General features: G+C 37.2%; 1 protein-coding gene across 4 annotated transcripts in view; it reads left to right on the top strand.

Moving 5' to 3' along the window:
- The window catches only part of NAV3 (neuron navigator 3), an 888,057-nt gene that overhangs the window by 512,442 nt on the left and 347,638 nt on the right, over positions 1-27,977 (top strand). For 3 of the 4 annotated variants that reach the window (XM_065934129.1, XM_065934130.1, XM_065934131.1), the window contains exon 1: positions 131-373. The exons of the other annotated variant lie outside the window; for it this stretch is intronic. In XM_065934129.1, the coding sequence (XP_065790201.1) occupies positions 131-373 (243 nt within the window). Of the gene's footprint in view, positions 1-130; positions 374-27,977 lie in introns of those variants that run through there. 4 annotated transcript variants of the gene reach the window in all.

Raw genomic sequence — 27,977 nt, forward strand, 5'->3', positions numbered from 1 at the left:
TTTTTTTTTTAATCATGATGACTGCTAGTTTTGTTTAAAGTATTTATTCTGGAAATACTAAAATTGGAGTCTACCAGACTGAGGTTAGAAGCATTTTCTTTGGCAGCAAGAAGATACTTTTATAGAAGCCATGCCTGTACTTGGGGTTGCCTCAAAACTAAGGCAGCCAGCTGTTGGGTCAAAGCCTGTTCATACTGCTCTTCTGATACCAAGTCTTGGCACGACTGGGTCACAGCGCTCTTCTTCAAGACCTCTGGAGCTTACCGAATTAGAGAGCTCAGTGCTTTCTTGTCAGCTCGCCTTCAAATCAAACTGTGAATTTGCAGAGAAGAAACTCCTCCAAGGAAAAGCTAAGGAGACAGAAGACAGCAAGGTTAGTGACTAAAGGTTACCTGCAGACTTTAAAGCTGAAATGCAGATTTCCTGTTAGGTAGAATATAAAGCATGTTGTGAATTGGGGAACAGTAGAGGAATATGGGTGTAAGAAAGTTAAGCAGTTTGTATAGTCAAAAAGCCTCTGTACAGTTGTTGTAAAAGTTATGAACAGAATTCTCTGAATATGCCTGTGTTATCAGAATAACTACTTATTGATGAAGTGCCTTGTTAAATCCTAGATATCTCTCTTACTGAAAACCATAATTGATCACAAGTATGAGGTAAAGGGAAGCTATTTTTCACATACATTATAAAGTAAAAATAAGATTTATTTGTGGAAAGTCATACAGACACCAGCACTTTTCTCTAAATCATTTGTATTTTATACACTTTCTGACTGAATATGTGAATCCTAGCCTGCTTAATTCATTACAGTATAGAATAAAATGAAATATGATTTTCCTTGATACTGCACATTTATCTGGGTTTTCACCTGTAAATTGAAACCCTGGTTTTACTTATTACTAACATCTTTTTCAGTCTTTTAATTTATGACATTTGTGAACAGTAGCTCTTGGGTTTTAAACCATACTACACTCATTTTCTCCAGATGCTGAAGGGTAGCATGACCCTTTCATTGGTAAACTTCGCAGGAATTCCTTTGTACCTTGCCTCGCTTTTTAATGCAGCATTAACTTAGGATGTCCAGCTTTACAAAGTTACCATTCTCATCTCTGACTCCTTTGGGATTAATTTATTTTATTCTCCCACCCAAATGTATGTTAAAAATAATTTAAGAAAAAGTCTTTGTACAGAAATCAACTGTACAAGGTTGAAAAGAAAGTCACCCTTTTGTCTGAAATGTCCATTCTATCCTCACTTGTTCACATCCTCTCAGGTACAGCAAAATGCAACTTTCTTCATAAAGTCTCTGCTAGTTACCTTTCCTATCCCTCTGTCTTCTGTTGTTCTTTGTAGTAATGATTGCGACATCTTGATTTATATTGAGTTTTAATTAATTATCTGGATAATTTATTTCTGTCCCCACTAAACTGAAAATATGTAAAGCCCAGGACCTTATTCTCTGTTACAATTTCCTCTCCTCAATCCTTTATTCATAACAATTAAATAGCCATTGAATGGATTAATACATGAATGAATGAATCGATGAATGAAAAGACAGTTATACTGAGAAAGATTTAATTATGTTCATGAGTCTCTTTGGACCATTCTGCCTGTAAACCATATGGCTTAGAATGAATGATTTTTAAAGTACTTCTAGTTCTACAATTATTCCTTTTGTTTTAGGACAGCATTTTCTACCCAATAAAACTCAGTTAAAAGAAAGTAATTAATTTCAGGCTTAGAGTTTTCAGCCCAAAATAAGCATTTCAGGGTGAGAGTAGGGAAGTGTAAACTACCAACCAAAGACTGAAAAATATTTAACTTTATGAAAATAATTAAAAGCAAATGGATGTCATTCTCCTCTAAGATTCCGTGTACCCATGATGGCTTGTCTGATCTAGATGGAAGAGAAACCACTTTTGTCTCCTGACCGTGGCTATTATCTCTGCAGGTTTAGTCCAGCTTCTACTTTGATAAATGACTTTGACCATCATAAGTACTGTTCACAAGAGAATTTTGGTTGGTCTCTGGTTAGTGAACATATCAGTCATACATTTGATATTCCAATAAGACTCTGTGGCAAGTAATGCTATATTTATAAGGACGAACCATGTCACTTATCAAATTAAAAAAATTTCAATCAAATGTAAAGAATGCCTGGTCAGCATTCCAGAGTATTTCTAAATGTTAGAAAAGAATAAAGATTTACATAAACCTTTGAAAAAATTGAACTGAAGAAAATAATAAACATGATCAAGGTAGCTATATTAGAGAAAATTAGATGTGGCTACAAATTGTTTACAAAAAGACTCACCCTAACAATAGCAGAATTAAAATAGGGGTTTCTTTCTTTTTCATTTAAAGGTTATCTGGAAGTAAGTACTCCATGACTGGCAGGGGGACTTCACAAAATTGTCGGGGATCCAAGTTCTCTCTGTTTTGTTCACCATCATCATTTTGGCATCCATCTCTCAGTCTTGAGTGGATAACTGACTTTCACTCAATTAACAAGACATGTCCTATTTCATTAAGGATTCTTCCACATCCATTTGGCCTGTTCTGTAGTTCCAAGGCCTTATCTAGTTGTAGTGGAGACTGGAAAATGTAAAGTCTATTCTAAGCAACCATGTGCCCAACTAAAAATTATGGGTTCTGTTTCTAAGGAAAAGAGACCATGGATAGTACCCACAATAGATGACTATCATTAAGAAACATTTATGTGGAGTATTTGGCCAGTCCTTGCACCAAACAGCCTCACAGTTTGGTGAGAGAGAACAAACCTGTATATGACAGTGTCAGAAACGGATCTTCAATGCAGTACTCCCTTCTCCTATTCTTGTTTTTGGTAGTGTACATGCCAGCATTCCAGGCTTCTAATCTTGATTTCCTAGTCTAACTTCTGATAATAAACATTGCCATTCCACATTCCATAATTTGCTAGAAATTGGAGATTTTGCTTCTGTACCACAGCTTGTTTTATCCTCTCATGCACATCTTCATTGATTCTTTTATGCACAAGCTTGACCCTTGTTAAGTTTTCTGTCAATTATTGTAATAATTCCAAATTGGTCCCTCCCCCAGGGATTCTCTATCACATCTGTTCAAAGCATTTACCATTCTGATTAAAAAAAACAACAAAGACTTTAGTTACTTCTCCTGTCTTATATTTCAGTCCTCCGATTGGTGTTACTTCTATCTTAGCTCCATCTGGCTACTCTTTTTCTCATGCTTGCTTGTCCCAACCTTTTTCAGTCAACTAAGACTCCCTGTTCTTTTTTTCTTTTTTTAATTGAAGTATAGTTGTTATACAATACTATATGTTGCAGGTATACAATATGGTGATTCACAACTTTTGAAGATTATGCTCCATTTATAATTATTGTAAGATATTGACTATTTTTCTCATGTTGTGCAATATATCCTTATAGCTTATCTTATACATAATAGTTTGTATTTCTTACTATATTATACCTGTCCTAAGTGTGCTAAAGTACCCAAATCACTTTCAGTCATGTCCAAGTCTTTGCAACCCCATGGACTGCAGCCCACTTGGCTCCTAGGTCCATGGGATTCAACAGGCAAGAATACTGGAGTGGGTTTCCATTTCCTTCTCCAGGGGATCTCTCTGACCCAGGAATCGAACTGCATCTCTTATATCTCCTGCATTGACAGGCAGGTTCTTTCCCACTAGTACCACCTGGGAAGCCCATACCTATACTATACCTACCTAAATATACTGTACTCTGTACCCTTGGGAGAAGGCAATGGCACCCCACTCCAGTACTCTTGCCTGGAAAATCCCATGGACAGAGGAGCCTGGTAGGCTACAGTCCATGGGGTTGCAAAGAGTCGGACACGACTGAGCGACTTCCCTTTCACTTTTCACTTTCATGCATCGGAGAAGGAAATAGCAACCCACTCCAGTGTTCTTGCCTGGAGAATCACAGGGACGGGGGAGCCTGGTGGGCTGCCATCTATGGGGTCACACAGAGTCGGACACGACTAAAGCGACTTAGTAGCTACCCTTCCCAGTCCCTACTGGTAATTACTAGTTTGTTCTCTATATCTGTGTCTGCTTTTTTTTGTTATATTCACTGGTTCAATGTGTTTTTTAGATTCTACATACAATTCATATCAGAGGATATTGGTTTTTGTCTGACTTACTTTCCTTAGCATAATGACCTCCAAGTACATCCATGTTGCTGCAGATGGCAAAATTCCATTCTTTTTATGGCTGAGTAGTGTGTGTGTGTGTGTATGTGTGTGTGTGTACACCGTACTTTCTTTCTCCACTCATCTATTGATGGACACTTAGGCTGCTTCCATATCTTGCCTATTGTAAATAATGCTCTATGAACATTGGTGTGCATGGATCTTTATACATTTGTGCTTGGGAGGTTTTCCAAGAGTTGAACTGCTGGAACATATGGTAATTTTGTTTTCAGTTTTTTGAGAAACCTCAATACCGATTTCCACAATTTACATTCCTACCAACAGAGTGAAAGGGTTCCCTTTTCTTCATACCCTTGCCAGCGTTTGTTATTTGTGTTCATTTTGACAATTGTCATTCTCACAGGTGTGAGGTGATAGCTCAGTGTGCTCTTAAAAAATAAATAGCTTTAATTACAGATTGCATTTCCCAATTTCATATTCCACCATGATATTTCAAGGATTTATACTTTTTTCTGTCTTCCTTTTGCTCTGATTTCTATCTTTTCTTGAATTTTCTAGTGTCTTTCCTCATATGGATTTGCTTTTCTTTTCTTCTTAGGTGTTCACCCAAATGAAAAAGAGAGTCACTTTGGTTAGGAGATCATACTTAAAAATCTGGAGATTAAGGTTAAGAAAGAGTGTTTTAATTGTCACGGTTCAGCAAATATCATGTGGTTAAGCATTAGACATCCCTGTTCATGAAAGTTCCTTAGCCGACCTACCACTGAAGACTGGCCTTCATTTTTAAATTCCCAGCCTCCTTTCAGCTTGATCTGTCACCTACACAATACCTCTTTGCTCATTTTTAATTTCTTTCACACATGGCTTGTTCACCCCTTCATTCTTGGATTACCTATGCAAACTAAAGTTTTTTAATATTATTTTAGAAAATAATTTTTTGAGCACCTACCTTGTACTTTGTAATCACGATGGTGTGATCACTCACCTAGAGCCAGACATCCTGGAATGTGATGTCAAGTGGGCCTTAGAAAGCATCACTACGAACAAAGCTAGTGGAGGTGATAGAATTCCAGATGAGCTATTTCAAATCCTGAAAGATGATGCTGTGAAAGTGCTGTACTCAATATGCCAGAAAATTTGGAAAACTCAGCAGTGGCCACAGGACTGGAAAAGGTCAGTTTTCATTTCAATCCCAAAGAAAGGCAATGTCAAAGAATGTTCAAAGTACTGCACAATTGCACTCATCTCACACGCTAGCAAAGAAATGCTCAGAATTCTCCAAGCCAGGCTTCAACAGTATGTGAACTGTGAACTTCCAAATGTTAAAGCTGGATTTAGAAAAGGCAGAGGAATCAGAGATCAAATTGCCAAAATCTGTTGGATCATCGAAAAAGCACGAGAGTTCCAGAAGAACATATATTTCTGCTTTGTTGACTATGCCAAAGCCTTTGACTGTGTGGATCACAACAAACTGTGGTAAACTTCAAGAGATGGGAATACCAGACCACCTGACCTGCCTCCTGAGAAATCTGTGTGCAGGTCAGGAAGGAACAGTTAGAAACAGACATGGAACAACAGACTGGTTCCAATTAGGAAAAGGAGTTCGTCAAGGCTGTGTATTGTCATCCTGCTTATTTAACTTATATGCAGAGGACATTGTGAGAAACGCTGGGCTGGATGAAGCACAAGCCAGAATCAAGATTGCCAGGAGAAATATCAATAACTTCAGATACGCAGATGACACCACCCTTATGGCAGAAAGCGAAGAAGAACTAAAGAGGCTCTTGGTGAAAGTGAAAGAGGAGGGAAAAAATTGGCTTAAACTCAACTTTCAGAAAACTAAGATCATGGCATCTGGTCCCATCACTTCATAGCAAGTAGATGGGGAAACAATGGAAACACTGACAGACTTTATTTTGGGGGGCTCCAAAATCACTGCAGATGGTGACTGCAGTCATGAAATTAAAAGACACTTGCTCCTTGGAAGAAAAGTTATGACCAACCTAAACAGCATATTAATAAGCAGAGTCATTGCTTTGCCAACAAAGGTCCATCTATTCAAAGCTATGGTTTTTCCAGTAGTCATGTGTGGGTGTGAGAGTTCGACTATAAAGAAAGCTTAGCGCCGAAGAATTGATGCTTTTGAACTGCAGTGTTGAAGACTCTTGAGAGTCCCTTGGACAACAAGGAGATCCAACCAGTCCATACTAGAGGAAATCAGTCCTGAATATTCATTGGAGGAACGGATGCTGAAGCTGAAACTCCAATACTTTGGCCCCCTGATGCAAAGAACTGACTCATTTGAAAAGACCTTGATACTGGGTAAGATTGAAGGTGGGAGGAGAAGGGGGTGACAGAGGATGAGATGGTTGGATGGCATCACTGCCTCAATGGACATGAGGTTGAGTAAACTCCAGGAGTTGGTGATGGACAGGGAGGCCTGGTGTGCTGCAGTTCACGGAATCTCAAAGAGTCGGACACGACTGCGTGACTGAACAGAACTGAACTGATCTTGTACTTTGTAGGAAATTTCTCATTTTAGACTCACAGAGTGTCAAAGAAGGCATTGTATCCACATTTACAGAGAATTAAACTGAGGCCTGGATGGAGTGGGACACTAGCGTAGGATCAAACAGTTAAGTACTAGTGTCAAAATCCAGAGTTTGATTCCAGATTTGTCTCTACAATGCCTTTTTTTTGCCTTTACGTTACATTCTCTCTTCATTTTACTTGCAATGTTCTATTTATACTTTTTCCTCCAAATTTCACCTTTTTTGAAAGACTTACTTCCAAAGTCAAAGAAAAGAATAAATAAATCGTTAGGCTGGTTAAAAGGAAGAATCATTTACATTCAGTTGGGAAGATATAAAGAAAGTACTTGTGCATGATAGAATGGTGGTTTGATTAATATTATTACCCTATTAGTTGTAAGAACAATCAAGGTAGATATCATTTCTTATTATTTTGTTCATATAGTCGCAGCACTAATGCTCTGAAGACAGAAGATACTCAGAAGCATTAAATTGAATATTTTTTTAAAAAAAGCAGAAATTGTGACATAGACAAGAAAATATATGGATAATGTTGCTAATGAGGGCAGCTATTTTGTCAGATTTTACATCTGATAGAAATCCTATTTGGTTGGAACATTCAAAAAAGACTTCATCATCAAGTAGTTGGAATTTAATGGGCAGACAGGATGCCCATGTGGAAGGGAAAAAGCATTCTTTTGAGGAGAGAATTTCACAGAGGAATACCAAGTGGGAAAGCCATTATAATTTGAGCAGACTATTAATGAAAAGGAACTGTTTAGGGGATCAGATTATAGATGTAGGCAGATGGAGGCATTTGGTAGACAGTGGAGTCTCATGTAAAAAGGAGACAAAATTACACTATCAATGCCATTTCAGAGAAATCAGAGTGGAAAGGGACTAATATTAACTAATGCTTGTAGAGGCTTGCTAGATGCCATTTATTGGGCCAAACACTTCATGGAGTATTCCATTCAGTCCTCGCAATAGCTTTAATGATATAAGTACTGTTATTATCCCCATTTTACAGATGAATAAACTGAAACTGAGATTAAATTGCTTACCAGTATCTGAGTGTGCTAGAATATGGATTCAGACTAAGACTGCGTGGTTCCAGAAGATGCTGTTCTTACCAATAAACAACACTGCAACAAGGAGGACTCCTTGTGGTGCCAGGGGAAGAGAAGAAAGGCTATTGGCTGACTTAATTTCTGTATGTATTAGTAAGGTTTAAGTATTTAATTAGCATTGCTGCTGCTGCTGCTGCTAAGTCACTTCAGTCGTGTCTGACTCTGTGCGACCCCATAGATGACAGCCCACCAGGCTCCCCCTGTCCCTGGGATTCTCCAGGCAAGAACACTGGAGTGAGTTGCATTTCCTTCTCCAGTGCAGGAAAGTGAAAAGTGAAAGGGAAGTCACTCAGTCGTGTCCAACTCTTAGCGACCCCATGGACTGCAGCCCACCAGGCTCCTCCATCCATGGGATTTTCCAGGCAAGAGTACCGGAGTGGGGTGCCATTGCCTTCTCCAAATTAACATTGCTAGTGAGTTGCAGATAAAACACTGGTGTGCCCAGGTACCTCTAATGATCGGAAGACAATTAAGTTGACACATGGTCTGCATCAAATTGTTTGAAAAACAAACATATTGATAAATAAAAGAAACCCCATGATAGTAATACATAGCAGCAGATGTCAGTAGAGCAGAGGGCGGCGGTCTCTGGCCTCCAGCTGTTTCCTTCATGGCGAGGATGCCTGGTTGCCGAGGACTGTGGACCCATGTTGGCTCACTCACATGGTAGCACTGGCTGCGTGGGTCAGCCCTCTGTGCTCTAGATGATTCCCCCTGCGCTGCCTACTTCTGCTCTGCTTGCACATTTAGTTACTTGTATTTAAAGAAACAAGATGATTTATTTTTCTCATTACAGCTCATGCTCCAAGTTTTATAGTGAAGCCATAAATAGTTGCTTTAATTGTTTTTGTCTTTGTGACAGTATAGTGTAAAGAATATTGTAATGATCTCTGAATTTTAACTTTTTTCTCTGATGGCTGAAGACTCAGATTTTCAGTAGCATACATTTCTTTCCCTTGAGTAACAATTTATAGAAATGTGACAGTGTAATGCCATAATTTATTATTTTAATTTGTGCTTTACAAAATCTTGAAAGAATTGTATGTAATGTTTTAAACTATGAAATTACCAGAAATTCTGGGGTAAATTATATGTGATTAAATGTAATTCAAAATCTCATACAACTTTTAAATTGTTCTTCTTCAGGTGTCACTATTGAGTGAATACTTGATGCCAATGTGCTAAGTACATTCTTCTTAGCTTCTTCCTTTCCAGGGCTATAGACACTTTTTCTTTCCTATAACAAAAATGAAGGTGCTTAATATATTGCTTATGGAAACATATAGTCAATAGGTATGTCATTAATTTGTAAATAAAACAATTTACTCTATAGTTGATATTTATGCTATCATGTCTCCAGGAAATTACCCTTTATCTTGAACTTAAAATACTAGCTGGCATAGTTAAAAGAACATCAAACTGGGAGCTCAGCGATTTGAATTAAACTTCTGATAGATTTTGAAAGGACAAGTTATTTAAACTCTCTCAACTTCAACCTCTGTATCTCTAAAAAATAAAAGAGAACTGAGGACAACAGTTCTTGATAAAGTTTTTCTAAGGGTAATATTTTTGATATGTACTCCTTTTATTCTTCTTTGTGATTTTTGTCCTATCAGTTATCACATTTCTCTTTTTATTCAATCTTCCTCTTCAATGGATTTTTTTGAACCAGTATTTTTCAAACTCATCAAATTTTGGACCTGATGATTCTGTGATGTGGGGGAGCCATCTTACCATCATGGGGCATTTAGCATAATTTACGCCTTTATCTACTGTATGCTAGTAGGATCCTCCAGTTGTGACAACCAGAAATGTCTCCAGATGTTGTAAAATGTACCTGTGGGCAAGGTGAAGTCAAACTCAGTTAAGAAGCACTGCTTTAGAATCAGCTTCTGAAAATAATCAGGTCTTTACTATATAATAATAATAACCACTATTATTATTAATCTTTTAAATGTTAAATATATTCATTAATTTTAACATTTAATATTTAATGATTATTTGCAGACACATTTCTTTAAAGAGTAGTTTGTGTTTATTGCCAGTATTCCAAGCTTTACATTTGCTTTACTTTTCTTGTTTTCTGACTTTTGTTTCTGAGAAGTTACTAACGGCTTTTAAAAAGACATCCTTTCTTGGCTCACATTTACTTCTTATTTTCATCCTGTTTGTACTGTTTAACATCTGCTGACCACAAGTCTCAATTTAGAATACTCCAATATTCACTAACAAAGTGACCCTGGCAAGTCAATTAATACTTAAGTCTCAGCTTCTTCATCTGTAAAATGGGGACAATAATATAAGCTAACTACATAAAATTGCTCTGAAGAATAAATGAGATATTGCCTATAAACTGTGTGCCACCATACATAGTTGATGGTCAACTTATAACTTATTATAATACTATAAAATATGTAATACTTTAGTATAAAGCTTAGCAATATCAAGTGTTGTTAGAAGAACAAAGGAAATAGTGATTAATTTCCATGCATGAGTAAAGTAACATTTCAACCATGTTTTGAAGACTGAATTTGTTTAGCCAAATAAATACAGAATAAAGAACATTTTAGGTAGAATAGCATCTACCAAGGTATGAAATACTGTGCTGTGGTTATAAAACTATAGATTATTCAGCAATCCTAAAATGTAGATAAGAGAGATGTAGTTGAGTTGAGGCAATGGGAAGGTGACATTAAATGCCCAATAAGTAGTTTGTATTCATTCTGTAGAGGATAGGGGGAGGATATTAAAGAGACACGATTAAGTCTATCTGTTAGAAAGATGAGGATAAAACAAAATATGGAAATATCCAGGAAAAGAGAGTTTGGAAATACAGAAGTTTAGGAGTGTGTAGTGGAGCAAACTTTTGTCTAAAATAACCCTCTCAAGAGTAATGGAAGAGGGACAAGTCTAGTGAAATAAGCTATGGCTTTTTGAATTAATGTACTAATTATCAACAAAACACAAAATTCTGTGTTTGAAGTATAAGTACATTTTAATTCAAACAAAAATTTACAGTTTATTTGAAAATGATAATTTGTGAATTTGGCAGCAAGTAGCAGTTAAAACTAATGATAATTATTAATACTTTCTGAGTACCTACCACATGCTGGATGCTATACCCAATTTATTATTATTACAATTAAATATATATAGAAACAGCTCAGAGAGGTGTCAAAATAGAGCAGGAATGCCAACCTATATGACCCTTAAGTCCTTTACTTTTCAATCTCCGTCTCTGTCTCTAACAGAGACAATCTCCGTCTCTGTCTCTAATTGTTTATAACAATTTATAAACCACAGTCAAAATCAATGTTATTTTTCCTTCTTTTTGTTGCTTCAATCACATAATGGGAAAATATAGAAAACTGTGGATTCTTGCAGGAGGGCTGAATTAAGTTTTGACAGTTTTCACTTTGAACTCTTCGTCCTCCCACTGTTGCTCCATTTTTACTCTGAGAAATGCTTTACTTTGGATTCCTGGTCATTGGAGCCAGTAGAGAAATTCAATATCTGTGGGAGAGATCATTAATTGAATGCATGGCAGGATTTCTCCACTGTTCCCAGTAAATGGAATGATTTGTTAAAAAGTGTTACAAGTCTGCCTGGAGATGGGAAGACGGTGGCAAAAATTTACCTGTTTCCCCATAAAATACGATGATACAGTCTCCATCGAAGAGAAAAACCAAACAAAGAAACAAAAACAGCAGGTCATCTCTTTCTTCTGTATTTCAATGTTTTAAAGGACTCTTGTAGAATTGAAAACCTGTGGGGTGTCATGTTCACAATTTCCCATCATGACATGTGTTAAAGTAAATTTTGTAAACAATCAAAATGTCATTTGGTTAGTTAAGGTAATGCTAAATTCTCTAACAGATAAACTCAAGGGCTCAATGGCTTAACACAATAGGAGGTTATTTTTCAATCTTTTGGTTTTTCTATAATATTGGAGTTTGACAGACTGTGGTACATAGGTCAAATCTGGGTTGGCACCCAATTTTAGTAAGTAGAGTTTTATTGGGATGCAGTTATCACATTTGTTTCTGTGTTGTCAATGGTTGCTTTTATGCAGTGAGACCAGAGTTGAGTAGTTGTAATAGAGACAGTACAGCCTTAAATATTTACTGTCCGGTCCTTTATAGAAAGTTTGCTGACATGGGTTTATGGTAACTCAGGAAATCAGATTTTTTTTTTTTTTTTTTTTTTTTGGGCTTGTGGTTGTACCATCCTACCTTTAGCTAACCGTCAGTGAAAGAAAATAGAGGATTGGGTAAGAGCCTTAGAAATTCCATATAACTCACTTCCACCCATTTCTGTTGGCCAGAGCCCTATCACAGGCTACCTAATTGCTGGAAAGGCCAGGAAATATAGCCCAGCCATGCATCTGGAAATGGTTTGGTGAAATATTAGTCAGAATTTAGCTAGCCCATGACTACCTAGTTAGTCAGATGTTCAAAATCAGCCAAAATTTGCCGTGTTAGAAATATTCTAAGGTGCCCAGAAATGGTTTCCAGATTGTCCAAAAGTTCTTGATATAAGGACATGTCTTTAAGTGCAAACCATTGAATGAGTGGAGGACCATAATTATATTCAAATTACTAAATGTACAGAAAGAAAACACCTTGTTTAATTTCGCTTTTAAAAAGTAGACCACGCCCATGTACACAAATTCCCCGTATGTTAATAATACCAGCAGTATAGTGACTCTGCAAGCTGCTTCCCGCTTGATGATTTTGCTACCCACCTTTAGTTTCTCCTGTTCGAACTGGCTGATCCAAACTTGTATCCTGAAGGCAACTCTCTCTTGATCCTGTGCCCTTGTTTCTACTTGCTTTACTGCTCAGCTGATAGCATTTTCCTCTTGCTGGATTTGGAAACTCTCCATCAAGCTGGGAGCCAGAGGGTCAAGAGTGTCAGATCTGAATTGTAGAAGTGAAATGTAGAGTTGGGCTGGAGTCAGGAAGGGAGTCAGCAGCAGGAAGGAGGTGTTTGGTGGCATCTAGGTGTCAAATGCGTGGTTGCATGGTTATGTGAGGGAATATCTGCTCTCTCGGCTGGAAGACACTGCCTAGCTCTGTAGGCACATTACACGTATTGGCTCCAAAGTGAACCTAGTTGCAATGTATGAGTGAGTCATTGACAAATCCACCACGAGTATTGGAAGAAGCAACTCATATTGCAGTCCTTTCAGACCTTGGTGAACAAATTCAAAGAACAGTGCATAAAACAACCTCTTTTCAAATGCAACATAAATTTCCAGATGACTTAATTGGTCTTTAGATTTAGTTGCACATCTGGGACTATCTACTCTTTTTTGTCAGTGTTTACTGTTTATCTTTAGCATGGATCAATTTAAATTGCTCAGCTTTTAGACTCTGAAAAATATGCAGCTAATAGGTATTTCTCTTTATTGCCCCGGAATGCTTGCATGTTTAATCTTGCTGTGCCTTTCTGGTTTTGGCCATTTGTTGCATTTCTCCAGAGCAATATTTTTGCCAGAATCATTTATGTTATTATTTTGACCCATATACTTTTTTGGATTCTGTTTTACATTTCCTTTCTCTTCAAACCATCTGCTTTTTATAGCTGTTTTTTCCTTCCTTTGGCTGGCTTTTTGATATCCACACTTGTGTGTTGCCTTCTTCCATTGAACACAGTGGTTATCATCTCCAACAATATGTTCTCTCTGCTCTTTTCCTCTGATTCAAGCTAAATCTATTGTATTCTAAAACAAGGTTGCTATTTCACAAAGTAAATCCCTGCAAGTTCTACTTCTGTGTCTATGTCACAGATCCTAGGTGACTTTTCCTGTATCTATTAATTAGTCTATCATCAACTATTTATACTTACTATGTAAAAGGAAGTGTGTGTGTGTGTGTGTGTGTGTGTGTGTGTGTGTGTGTGTGTGTGTTTGAAAGCTCATTTTAACATGATGGGCTTTGTGGGAAATATGCTAGCAACAACTATGAGTATTTAGGAATTTATATTTATTATTGAGGGCAACATTAAATTCCTCTTTGATATTACTTAGAAATATCAGAAACAATCATTATACTGATAATTCAGGTTTCCAATAATCTTAATATTTATTATACATTTGAAGTATTTTTTTTTTAATTTCAAATAGGTTTATTCTGTTAAGTTGTAACAATCAAAAAATGTCTCCAGACATTGTCTGTCCCATTGGTAGGGGAGAAATTGCCCTCAATTTAGTACTGCCAGTTTAAATCCTGTCTCTCTTAAAAAAAAAAATGCTTTAGTAGAATTTTTTTTTAAATGTAACATAACTTCAAAACATGTGCGAATAAAATAGGATCATAAGAAGGAAAGAACAATAGAATAAGATAAAGCTAGAGGAAAGACTGGTGTATAAAATTTATTCTGTGATGTTTTGTATAGTTGCTAAAGGTCACCTATACATTTAGATCTGAGCTTTGGAGCTGCTGATATGTGAAGGTTAAAGCAAGTGATGTTTTTATCAATGCCCAAAGCATGAGCTAATATTTCCTTAGGAGATTCACATCTTTGTCTGCTCTTTGGTGTGCAAGAAATGTTTTGTAGGGGCATAGGGAGATCTTACTGTATAATTTAAATAACAATTTTCTTTTTACCATTTTTATTCCAAATTTTACTTGCTGTTTTCTCCCCTTCTCCTTACCTTCTATAAGGAACCATTAAAATGAAAAAAATTCAGTCCACATAGGTGAGCAGCTGTAGTGGTTTTCCCAGAACTGTCCTGATTTTAGCTCTGAAAGTTTTTTTTTCGGGGAATCTCTCAGTCCAGGGCACCCTGGGATGGTGGGTCACCCTAATTCTGAATCCGATGTTCTTATTTTTCTCTTTACTTTTATTTCACTTTTATCTCATTATTAATTCTAATTTGGTAGTGGTTGAAAATGTATTTTATACTTACTGATTTTAAAGTATCACCTTATTTAATTAAGGATTCATTGTCAGACTCAGTTCTCTAGTAAACTTTGACAGACCATGTCCTTTCTTGAATGCCAATTATTCAGATTAGAAGTAGTTTCTGTGGAGGTTTCAGTTGTTCAGAGAAGGACTCTTTTGTTTTGAGGTCCAGGTATTTCCATCTGCTCCTTCCTATCTCTGCCATTTTCACTAGTGTTGGCAATAGTGAATGCCCTGTTGTTTGGTTTTGTGCGAAAGACTTAGGGTGTCAGTAAAACAAACATAGCTCCCTGCGTTCATCAGGTGATTTCCAACATAAGTTCCATGGTTCTGAGTTGAATTTGGAACTATCTTGAAGTTAATTTGTTTTCTCTCCACACTCAGAAAAACAGGGCTTTTCAATTTACTTCAGCAGCGTCCTTCTCCGTAAGACAGACAGGATGTGGTCTGGGAGAAAGTCCACACTTTTAACAATAGCCCATTGACAAAAACTTGGGGAAGTACAGAGAGGAAGAGAGCATCTGTCTACACCCAGAATTATCAGAAGCATTTGTGTGTGTGTGTGTGTGTGTGTGAGAATCTTAGGTTTCAGAAAAATGTCTTTTAAGGTCACCCGTTTTCCCTCTCTGTTTTTATTGGATGAGGAAGATTGCCTTCAAGATAACACAGCATTTTAAATTCAGGGGAGGAATTGCATCACACTCTGTCTAGTTATCCCAGGCAGAAAATTAATTCCCTCAGGCCCTAAACACAGTTCGTTTAGCTCTTATGTCTGGTGTGTGTGTGTGTGAGGCAAGCTGAGAGAATTTAAAAAGCAAGAAGATAAAATCCAACTGAAAGATAAGACTGCAGAGGCTTCAGCAAGAAAGAAATCCTTTTAGGCCGAGAGTGGGCCAGATGCCGACAACTATCTACACCTCATTCTGGGTGCAGTTTGAGAAAAGATGCTGCATGCAGTAAGGGTACCACAAGCCCTGATACATCCCTTTCTCTTCTGCAGCCTTGATCAGACAGTCATTAAATTTTTAATTACATTTAACATTTTGAGGAGTTACAAGAAAATCTCAGACATCATATCCCTGTGTTCATTCTGTGGCATTCATAGTTTGTCTTGCCTTCCAGAGGATCGTTCCTGTCTATATCCACCCCCTCACAATGGTGACTTGTATGAACACATTCAGTGGGAGCAGCTGCCATTGAGTTGAAAGAGTTAGAGCGAGTCCCAATGACTTCCTTGTCTTTTGTTTTCTTCTTTTCAAGTGTGGTTGTGTAACACTTTTGTTCACATGTCTTACCACCTGGATCCTCTGGTGAATGTGTTGCTACTCTCCAAAGGACTTGGCCATTAGTACTTCCTGTTGTATAGTGGGCTTTCATTTACAGGACATCTGTAAAACCACCACATGAATTAGTCATAATAGCAAAAATGGCATTCTAATAAATATAGTAAAACTTCAGAGGACATTCCTGAGCCAGGAGAAAGTCCCCCAAACAGATGTGATTTAAGATGAGTAAGACATAAGTCAAGGTGCACGTCTTATACTCTCTACCAGAAAACAGCACTTGGATTTCCTGGCAATGCAATTATGTAATAACTGTGGTTTCTTTCTGTAAACTGTGTCTCAGACAGGGAGGAAGAAGGAACCAACTGGATTGTGTAACTTTATAAATAGAAACAGCCATGTTAAAATAACAGGACTGCTCTGAGTAAAGCCTATGAATGTTGCTACTAGCTGCAAAGCTGGGTTGCTGAATGAATATAAAATCCATTCTGTGGAGTATATCTCAGGTTTGCCCAAGAATGCTTAACGGGAAAAGTCAGTGAGAAGTCCTTACCCTTCTTCCATTGTATGTCAAGTATTTCAGTTCCAGTAAATGAAAATTTTCTCTGCTAGAAATAGTCAAGTTGGAGACATATAGGAACTTTGTCCTCCAGTACAAAAAATAAATAATGAGCTCACACCATTTTTAATACAGCACATAATTTACTAAACACTTGGAAGAGTTTATCCTGGCAGTGGTATAAAGGATTAAAAGGTACCTATCATCTATTGAACAAAATGTGTGCTACTTTTGCCATATGTTTCTGGAACAATAGATGATTTAAACTTTATTGCTGTTCTTTATTTTAGAGGGCAGAACCCAGGTAAATAGAGATAAATTTCTTTAATAAAGACTGAACCATCAGTCTTCTCAGCGTGATGCCATTCGATTAGATATATGTTCCAAAAAAGAGACTGTGCTATGTTTGCCAGTTTGCTGAGGTTTATAGATCATAAGTTTTTACTCTCCCAGGAATGACTGTACAATAGCAGTATTTTCTGTGATGTTTGTGACTATAAAAGTGATACTAGTCCTTCCTAGATGCTGTTGACCAATTAATCTTCCGTAGCACATCTGGGAATCTTGGCGTTCATTCAAAGTTCTCCCTTATCTGATTGAAATGAAATTTCTCATTTAAACTCTAACTTTAAGGAGAGTCCTATTTGATTCATGTTTATATCCCCTGAGATTCCTAATATAACATCTTGCATGCAGTAAGATTTAGAACATATTTTGAGTTAAAAATTAATAGTGGTTTTTATAATTCACTTTGTGATGGTTTTATTTCAAAAAGAGCTACTGTAGCGTATTCATGGTTGCTTGGATATAAATATTGACTCTGTTGTTTTGGTATATTTCTGCTATTTTAGTAATTGAGGATCAAAATCTTCTTAATTCTGACTTTATTATAGTGTTCTAGTCCATCTTGAGTGACTCTATCCCAATTCAGTGGTGGCTTCATAAATCTCTATATCATCATAAGTATCATATGAATAGGACTTCCCTGGTGGCTCAGATGGTAAAGAATCTGCCTACAGTGCAGGAGACCTGGGTTCGATCCCTGAGTCAGGAAAATCTGCTGGAGATGGAATGGCATTCCACTCCAGTATTCTTGCCGGAGAATGTCATGGACAGAGGTTCCTGGCGGGCTATAATCCATGGGGTCGCAAAGAGTCGGACATGACTGAGCATCTAACACACACACATCATATGAATAGTGGAAGGGATCGTGGAGGGTCTTCTAATACAAGTTATCTGTTTTTTGCACATTGATAAAATCAAGACCCAGCAAATTGAAATGGCCTATCTTAAAGCCATATCATCTTAAAAAGTGAATATACAAATCTTTGACCTGAGTGTCCCAGTTGTTGTTAGTGTTTATCCAGGTTGCCCTAAGAATCCTGCTTGAGAAAAATGAATAGACTTTCACCTCAAATCCAAGACTCACTGTTTCGTAGGAAGCCAGCCATAGCTTTGTGCTGGAGGAACAGTAGGGAGGTGGGAGATGTTCCAAGCAAACTCCAACACCTCACATTATCTTGGCATTCTTTGGCTTCCTTGTCAGTTAAAACATAATTGATGAGATCACTCTATTTAGCAACAATGTCCATGCCCTATCACCAGGGTAGGCTTATGGATGTTAACACAGTTTTCCTTGTCTAGGATGATGTATGATCTGGATCTTCCTGTAAGTAATAAAGATCCATTGTAGTGTAGTAAATTCAGCCAAGTGCATTGTAATTTATGTGTTGGACTTACAAGGCTTTAAGATACATTACTTTCTCCAATGTGTAAGAAAATATAATTCTGCGTTTTCTGTAACATATCTCTCCTTGCTTCCAAGCCTCAATTCCTGCTGATGTGATAGAAAAGGACATTGATGATGATGGGAGAAATCTAAATTAGATCCCCCCTTTTTTTTTGTTTGTTTAGGAATGCCTCATTAGAGTAAATATTTAATTGGAAGGTCAAGCTTCTTATCAGTGCTGTTTTCCTTTCTCTGTGAGGTTTCTCTCCTCTTTCCTCATTTATTAAATGGCATCGTCTGATAGATAAACGCAGTATATTTAGGAAACTGTGTCTCTTCAAGCTGTAGTAGCGGCAGTGGGAAAGGCTTTCGGGTTTGCTGGCAAACATCTGGATCCTTACTGCTCACACAGCTTTGGACTTGCTGTGCCAACTCCTGCTGAGCCTTGGGCTTTGCCTCCTGTGTGGACACCCACTGTTAGTGACCGTTGCTGGATCCTGCATCCGCCTTACCCTAATGCCAGCTTTCTCTGGGGACCTGGTCCTCACATCCCTTTCACGTACCCTCACTGGATGGAGAAAGTCTGGATTCAGTGTGCATCAGGGATGCTGTTTCAAACTCTGTCTGGCTAACTGTGTCCTGTTGCCATTTTCCCTGTATTTTCAGTATTGATTGTGGCAAGAGGAACCTGTGTTTAGGGTTTCCCAAGTATCTCAGTGGTAAAGAATCCACCTGCCGATGCAGGAGACACAGAAAACACAGGTTTGGTTCCTGGGTCTGGTAGATCCCCTGGAGGACAAAATGGCAACCCATTCCAGTTCTCTTGCCTGGGAAATCCCACGGACAGAGGAGTCATGGGCCCACAAAGAGCCGAACACAGTTTAGCCGCTGAGCACGGGCACCCTGCGTTTTGGCCCTGTGTGCGTGTATGCTGAGTTGCTTCAGTGGTGTCCAACTCTTTGCAACCCTGTAAACTATAACCCTCCAGGCTCCTCTCTCTATGGGATTCTCCAGGCAAGAATACCGGAGTGAGTTGTTATGGCCTCTTCCAGGGGATCTTCCGGACGCAGGGATCAAAGCCCAGCCTCTTGCATCACTGTACTGGCAGGAGGACTCTTTACCGCTCGTGCCACCTTTCAGCTACCACGTAGGAAGCGGGCTGCAAGTTCTCTTAGCTTTCACTCTAACCTACAGCCTGTCTGGGAACTGTTCTTATCCAACAGTCGATCCTGAGAATGCTCTCCAGGGTCTGCAGTCATGGACTTCTCTGTGGATCCTTCTGGTTTCTTATTTTAGTCATACCCCTTGTGAATCTCCTTGCTTCCTTCCTGCTATTTGAACTTCTAAAAATTCTCACCATGACAATAGGTCTCTCTGAAAATACCTCCTGCATCCTCTGAATTATGTTTCTTAAGAACTCTGTGCTCAGGTTTTCAGTTTGCTAGGTAAAAGGAAATTTTGCCATCTTGAAAATACTTTCTCATTCACTGAATCCTAACTTTCAAAACTACTTTGTTACTTAAAAAATATTTGAAATACAGTTGAGCAGTGAATTCCTTGTTCTATGCTGGATTCTGTCTTCTTGAAGTTATACATATCATTGTTTCAGTGGATGGAGGAACCAGGACCCAAATGTCAAGTAAGAAATAGAGATAAATAAGAACAAACATATGCACTCAAAAATACACTCCTTTCTACATAGATATAATGAATATATATTATGATCATGAAATTCACAAGTTACTGTATTTGTTTCTTAGAATGTTTAGAACATTTTCTAATTGTGACCTCAATGTCTATTATATATGTCATAAAAGACCACTAATAATTAATTGTTAATGGAAAACATTATTTGATATAAAATTGAATATGTATAATATATTTGATAGCTACTTTTTAATACACATACATAGAAACATATACTAAAATGTGCAGAATTGCTCATTGTGCAGAAGAGAAATAATCTTATCTATTTTAAAAAATTAGTGTCAATTTTGTTTTGTGTCACGTTATTTCTGGATTCAACTTCATTCTGAAGTAATATGGTGAAACCTCTCATTTTAATGTAGAAATCCTTCTTATTGTCTCCTTTCCGAGAAGAGGCCTATTCCACATATGATATGTAGATTCTAGACTCTTTAACATCTTGACTATTCTTCTTTACATATGGCCTAGTTAGTTATGATATCTTTACATTTAAAGTTAATAGCAAGAGATAGTCCCACGGTGTATTACTATTGCAGAAGGGGGACCGCTTCCAGGGCCCGAAACTGGGCTCTTGTCTAACACTTGGAAATGAATTGTCTGAGGAGATACATGTGCTGGCAAAGCCAGAGATTTCACTGGGAAAGGGCGCCCGGGCCGAGAGCAGGAGGGTCAGGGAACCCAGGAGAACTGCTCTGCCACGTGGCTAGCAGTCTCGGGTTTTATGGTGATGGGATTAGTTTCCAGGTTGTCTTTAGCTAATCCTTCTGATTAAGAGTCCTTCCTGGTGGTGCACGCCTTGTTCAGTCAAGATGGAAGCCAGAGAGAAGGATTCTGGGAGGTGGTCGGATATGTGGTGTCTCCTTTTGACCTTTCCTGGACTTTTCCAGTAGGTGGTGGCTTATTAGTTCCATGTTCCTTACCAGGATCTCCTGTCGTAAAACAACTCATGCAAATGGTTACTATGGTGCCTGGCCAGGGTAGGCGGTTTCAGTCAGGGTACTTCCCCGAACATTACTGACAAAGAGCCTATGGTTTCCGTAACTCTTACAAATGGAATGCTGCTTTTGCCTGTTGTTTGAGGGTAAAACATCTTTAGTAAATTTTTGGCAGTGCTAATGTTATAAGCACATACTGAACTTGAATTTGAGTAAATCTTAATAAACCCCATTGATCTGTTCTTACGATCGTTGTCAATGCAAGTGTCCTCCTCAACATTTTAATTTGTGAATAAACCACAGTTGCTTGTCTTTTTTTAGCTTTATTTAGCTTTACAATAAAGGTAAGTGAAAAGGTTGGGATATAAAGTTGTGTGATGATTTTAATCCAGTTATGTGTCTGTGTGTATATATGTGTGTTATATGTATCTTTGAATAATAACGTGATTTTAAATCCAGCTCTGCTAATTTTCTTACCAATCATGCTAGCTAGTCCTACTGTCTTTCCTTAATCTTTACATCTAAAGGAATATCATCTAAATCTTTTAAATCTAAGTGTCTATTACTTATAAATGCTGGTTAACACATCATTGTCTATGGTTCCTAAGAATATTCAGGTAGACAGTGGTCTGTTAATCATCATTCTTTAATTATATTTTTCTAAATATATGTGAAATTATCAAACTATTCTGTTGTATAGTCTGAATGTCAGTATATTTTAGCAAAAAATTAATAAAGTCGTTATCTAAAAAATCTGCTCACACTAAGATATCTATGTCTTTGTTATTTCCTTGGCTGGCAACTTAAGTAATGCTGCCACAAAATGAAAGAAAGTTGTTTGATAGAATCTATTCCTAGAGAATTCATCCTATTCCTAAAGAGCCCTGGGCTTCCCAGGTGGTGCAAGTTGTAAAGAACCCACCTGCCAATCCAGGAGAGGGAAGATCCCTGGGTTGGGAAGATCCCCTGGAGAAGAGAATGGCAAGCTACTCCAATATTCTTGCCTGGAGAATCCCCTGGACAGAGCAGCCTGGTGGGTCCCAGGCAAAGAATCAAAAATGGCCAAAATGACTTAACGTGCATGTTAAAAGGCGCCACATATGTTTCTAGTTTCTCATAAAGTCTTTGTTTAATGACTGTGTTATTTATCACTATTATAAAAATTCTATATGACATTGTAGCTCCTCTCATCAAAGTGGGGTGTGGGACTCTGTCCCCATTTTGAATCTGAGTTGACTTTGAAATTTGTTTCTAGCAATAGAACATAGCTGAAGAGACAGTGTAAGAATTCTAAGCCTAGTTGTTTTCCCCCTTGCTGCTCTTGGGAACCTTAGGTGAATAAACCTGGGTTGGCCATCTGGATAATGAATGGGACATGACTCGGGTCCCGCAGCAGCAGCTACTGACTGCCACACTCACTTAAATGTCCTATGATACCAGTCACTGATACCAGTGCAGTGTAGTTACTTGAGGGAGGCCAGCCAAGATCAAGTGAAAACTGCTCAGCTGCGCTCGGCCCACATTGTCAACCCACAGTATCATGAGCTAAACAAATGATTTACTACATTTTTGGTAATGTATTTTATAGCAGATGCTAACCGATACTGATTTGTAGTACATTTTCATGGTATTGTTATAAAGTTTACTTCAATGTAAGTTTATTATTAGAATTTCTTTTTTCTATACATTTTGAAATATTATGGTATTCACATCAGTGTAGTTCTTCTGAAATTCATTTTATCCTGGCACATGGATTGCAAGGGAATGCTTTATAATTCTTTTTTATTTTTATTTTTTTTATAATTCTTTTTACTAGTGTATGTACATTAAAATCTTTTAAGTCCCTTCCGTGTCTTCTCTTTTAGGAAAAACACTGGGCTTGTAGATCTTGAGCTTCTGTTTACTAGATCATTCTTCTTATTTTCTTGTTCCCTTTAGCTGTTTAAGTCTGAGTATAAATACCAGTTTTGTTGTTGTTGTCCGGTTGCTCAGCCATGTCCAGCTCTTTGTGACCCCATGGACTGCAGCACGCCAGTCCTTCACTGTCTTCCCAGAGTTTGCTCAAACTCATGTCCACTGAGTTGGTGATAACTGTTTAACCATCTCATCCTCTGCTGTTCTCTTCTTTTGCCTTCAATTTTTCCCAGCATCAGGGTCTTTTTCCAGTGAGTCAGCTCTAAGCATCAGGTGGCCAATGTATTGGAGCTTCAGCTTCAATGTCAGACCTTCCAGTGAATATTCAGGGTTGATTTTCTTTAGGATTGACTGATTTGATCTTCTTGCTGTCCAAGAGACTCTCAAGAGTATTCTCCAACATCAGTTCTTTGGTGATTAGCCTTCTTTTTGGTCCAACTCACATCTGTACATGGCTACTGGAAAAACTATAGCTTTGACTATATGGACCTTTGTTGGCAAAATGATGCCTTTGCTTTTTATTTTTTATTTTTATTTTTTTATTTTTCAGTGGGTTTTGTCATACATTGATGTGAATCAGCCATAGAGTTACACGAATTCCCCATCCCGGTCTCCCATCCCACCTCCCTATCCACCCGATTCCTCTGGATCTTCCCAGCCCAACAGGCCCGAGCACTTGACTCATGCCTCCCACCTGGGCTGGTGGTCTGTTTCACCACAGATACTATACATTGCTGTTCTTTCGAAACATCCCACCCTCCCCTTCTCCCACAGAGTTCAAAAGTCTGTTCTGTACTTCTGCGTCTCTTCTTCTGCCCTGCATATAGGGCCATTGTTACCATCTTTCTAAATTCCGTATATATGTGTTAGTATACTGTAATGTTCTTTATCTTTCTGGCTCACCTCACTCTGTATAATGGGCTCCAGTTTCATCCATCTCATTAGAACTGATTCAAATGAATTCTTTTTAACGGCTGAGTAATATTCCATGGTGTATATGTACCACAGCTTCCTTATCCATTCATCTGCTGATGGGCATCTAGGTTGCTTCCATGTCCTGGCTATTATAAACAGTGCTGCGATGAACATTGGGGTGCACGTGTCTCTTTCAGATCTGGATTCCTCAGTGTGTATGCCTTTGCTTTTTAATATGAAGTATAGATTTGTCATAGCTTTCCTTCCAGGAAACAAGTGTCTTTTAATTTCATGGCTGCATTCACTGTCCATGGTGATTTTGGAGACCCCAAAATAAATACAAGTTTATGAAGTGATAATGGTAGGGTGAAACTGAGAGAAAATACTGATAAATTGCTCATAAAATTTGAAAGTTGTCTCTTGGTCCCTCTGGACCTCAAAGGGTATGTTCTCACACAGAAGGTTCACCCCAAATTTGTTGTCTTTATTCTAAAGTATAAAGATACTCACTGGAAATCTAGACTTCTTTAAATTAAGACTGTATTGGTTTAACTCAGTGTTTAAAGTTCATAACTCTAGAAATAAATGAAAAACATTCTCTGAAAATTTTATAGTGGAAAGAATATTACAGAATGTTGAATTAATATAACAAATAAATAATAAAAGTGAAAGTCTTACTATTATAATATAGTTTTACAATTTAGGGAAATACAGAGACATTAAAATGTTAAAGTGAAAATGGGAAAATAAGGTTTATTATCTACTTTCTTTTCTAAAATAACATTAAATATTTGAATATTAGGAAATGGCTTTAAAAAAAATTTTCCCCAGACATTGTGAAAGTAAGCATTTAAAAATTTGAATTGTTTGACTTGAAAATAAGAAATGATTGCTTCTGAAAGTAAGATTTTTACAAATCTTAAAGTGATTTGACATTTTTACGCTTTCTTTGGACAGTGAAAGATTAACAGTGATTAAATTCTAAATGTTTAGACTTCATTTAGCATTATCAAATAGTTAAAGCTCTTTTTTTTTCTGACTTTGCTTAGAATACATCTTAAACTTTTTTTTTTCTTTTTCTTTTTTTGTTTTCTGGTGATTTTTTCTTTTCCCATTTATTTCTATTAGTTGCAGGCTAATTACTGTGCAATACTGTAGTGGTTTTTGCCATACATTGACATGAATCAGCCATGGATTTACATGTGTTCCCCTTCCCGATCCCCCTTCCCACCTCCCTCTCCATCCCATCCCTCTGGGAAACAAATGCATTTCTTTTGATAAACTGAACAATGAGATACTGATTAAGGGAAACTCAAACCTACATGTTTCTGATAAATTTGGAGAGGATTTCAAGCTTGAAAATTGGAACAAGACAATTTTGCATACAAATACTAGCCCTTCCACTTATAAAGGGTGTAACCTTGAATATATCGTTTAACCTCTCTGTGTTCCATGTTCTTTCTCTATAAAATGGAGATTATAAGATGACCTTCATGAATTGTTTGTAAGAGTTATATATCTGTGCCTAGAATAAGTTGAGCCTTTAAAAATAATAACTTGTTGTATACTCTAAGATTTTGGTTTCAATTTTCTTTGAAATCATGTGATAATTGTGGGATTTCTGTTTTATTCTTCATGTGATGATTTCATGGAATAAGATGCCTGCAACAAAAAATTAAAAAAAAATCAAGAGTCTCATTAATTCAGCAACTAAAAAAAAAAAAATAACCAATTGTGTTATCTTTAAATATTCATCAATGCTTGTAATGGGGAATTTAAAATATCATCATTTTGGTTTCCAACAGTTTCTTTTGTCTAAATTTTGAACCATTATCTTTAGTTAAATATGACATCTCTTGAATTTTTTTAGGGCAAGAAAAAAAATAAGATTTTGGAAAATGTCTGCCTTGGATAATCTTTTCCTCACAGGAATTAATCATATTTAAATGTTCTTGCAAAAGAGAATTAAATGGTCACATGTAAAACCATGTCTTAAAACTGGGGATAATAAAAATCTGTATTATGTAGTTGGAAAATGATCCACCCCACAAACTTATATTTACAATGCCATGGAGTTGGTTACGTTTTTGTGACACAAAGTTGATGAGTTTTGAAATTGTTGTTTTCTTTGCTTTTTTTTTTTTTAAGTATCTTTGTAAGGATGTGAGTGAAAAAATTCACATTAGGTACCAAATGTTATCTGTGCATTTTGCCAAAAGACATTTTGCATTTGAGACAAAATACAATCCATATTTATTTCATGGGTTTAAGAATTTCAAGGGGTCACTTCTATGGGAGAGTTCCAAGGGAGTTAGGAATCTGGCCTGTGATTTTTACTTTTGGCAGTGGCTTCTGAAATAAAACACAATAGCTTATAATATTTCAAAAAGTTATCCGTCATTCACACTGTAAAGTACATTGCAGTATTTTAAGCTCTGGAGTATAGCTTGAAAAATGTTCTGTTCATGGGAGGTGGAAAACATGAAAAGAAAATGAAAGTGGGAGACAAGGAGTTTAGGAGGGATTGGGTTCCATGTGGATGAAGGATTTGACTCAAAATACATATGTTCCAGGAAATGTTTCGGAAGGACTGTGTTGTTAATTAAGATTTCCAAAGGTTCAGCAATACCTTAGGTTCTCAGAAAGTATAATGCATACAGCCACCATGTTAAAAGTTAATATCTAAGACTCCAGCTGTTTACAGACACAATTGATTTACCAGGAGAAATGGTGAGAAAGCAGCTCTATTGAAGACAGACTGGGAACGCACAGTTGTGTTTTATTACCACTATCTCATTGTGGTTTTTCACACTGTGGGAATTCTGCTTCCAGAACTAGGGGAGCCTCTCTACTCTCGTTTCAGTCTGACCACTTTTCTTCAGGGAAAGCAAAAAGCTCACAAATCAAAATTGTGTTCCTGCTGAGCCCCAGGAAAATATTTAACAGGAAAATCCTGCTATATAAGCATGCTTATCCACATAACAATAGCTGCTGTACCCAAACCCAAACCAATCCAAATAAAATCTTACAAAATCTCATTAAGTATACAACCTCATGTGCAATGCTTAGCAGAGGAGTTAGTTACCCTGGATGATTCTGTTTTGGGTTTCTACTGAGGGCGATGTGCGTTTCTTTACCCCAGCCTAAGATCATAAGCCTTTTGTGTTGATTGACTGGCATTGCAAGTTGGTGTGATTTCTCCTAGTTTATTTTCATTACAACTGTAGAAAGTATAGCTCCTTCCTCTATTTTTAAATGAGTAAGAGTGTATCATTCACAATAAAAGAGACTCAGTCATCCAATCCAAGAATGAAAACTAGTAGTTGTAAAGAACTCATTGAGATACCTCTTCATTCTCTTAGAGAAGAGAATAAAATTTCAGTTGAGCTGTGATTTATCTTCAGTTCATGAAACTTTTAGCATATTTTATCATAATTTGCACATTCCTCAGAATACAGTTATATTCCCAAATTGCAACCTTTAGAAATTATAAGTCCCTGGAAACTACTGCAAATGTGTCTCAGAAACAATTTAAAATATAACTCCAATCTTCAAGTTTCTCAGTTTTGTCTAAGAGAAATATATAGTCCCTTGAGATATGTCTTTTGGCCCTCAAGGCAAAGGTTCTGTGACAGAGCTAATAATTTTTCAGTCTTAAGGAAAATTGGATGTGACTTTTGAAAGAACAGTTTTTTGAGTGATGGCAAAAACTAAATTGGTAACCTTTTTTGCTTTATCTTTCTGATATTCAAGACAATATTTTAAAATGATGACTTTACCTTGAATTTGAACTGTGACATGCCTCATCATCCTTGTATTTTTTTCCTCTTGCTCACACTGTCACTATTTTCATTATTTTTATGCTTAATTGTATTTCCTCATGAGTTTAATCAGTTCCTGCTAACAAGTAAAGCACATTTAAAATATTTCCATGTTCCTTAAAAAATGTGGTTGATCTACATGTACTGGTAATGAATTAGACTGAAGATACAGTAAGTGGAAATGTAGAGTCCATAATATGGTGGGTAGGATACTTTCAAATAAACACAAAATATATTCGCATGTATACGTACTTATGTATTTATGTATGCACATACCAGCTCTGGAATAACACATTGTGGTTGTTTAGTCACTAAGTCATGTCTGACTCTTTTGCAACCCCATGGACTGCAGTCCACCAGGCTCCTCTGTC

This window comes from Muntiacus reevesi, chromosome 4 (assembly GCF_963930625.1).
Source record: "Muntiacus reevesi chromosome 4, mMunRee1.1, whole genome shotgun sequence".
NCBI classification, from domain to species: domain Eukaryota; kingdom Metazoa; phylum Chordata; class Mammalia; order Artiodactyla; family Cervidae; genus Muntiacus; species Muntiacus reevesi.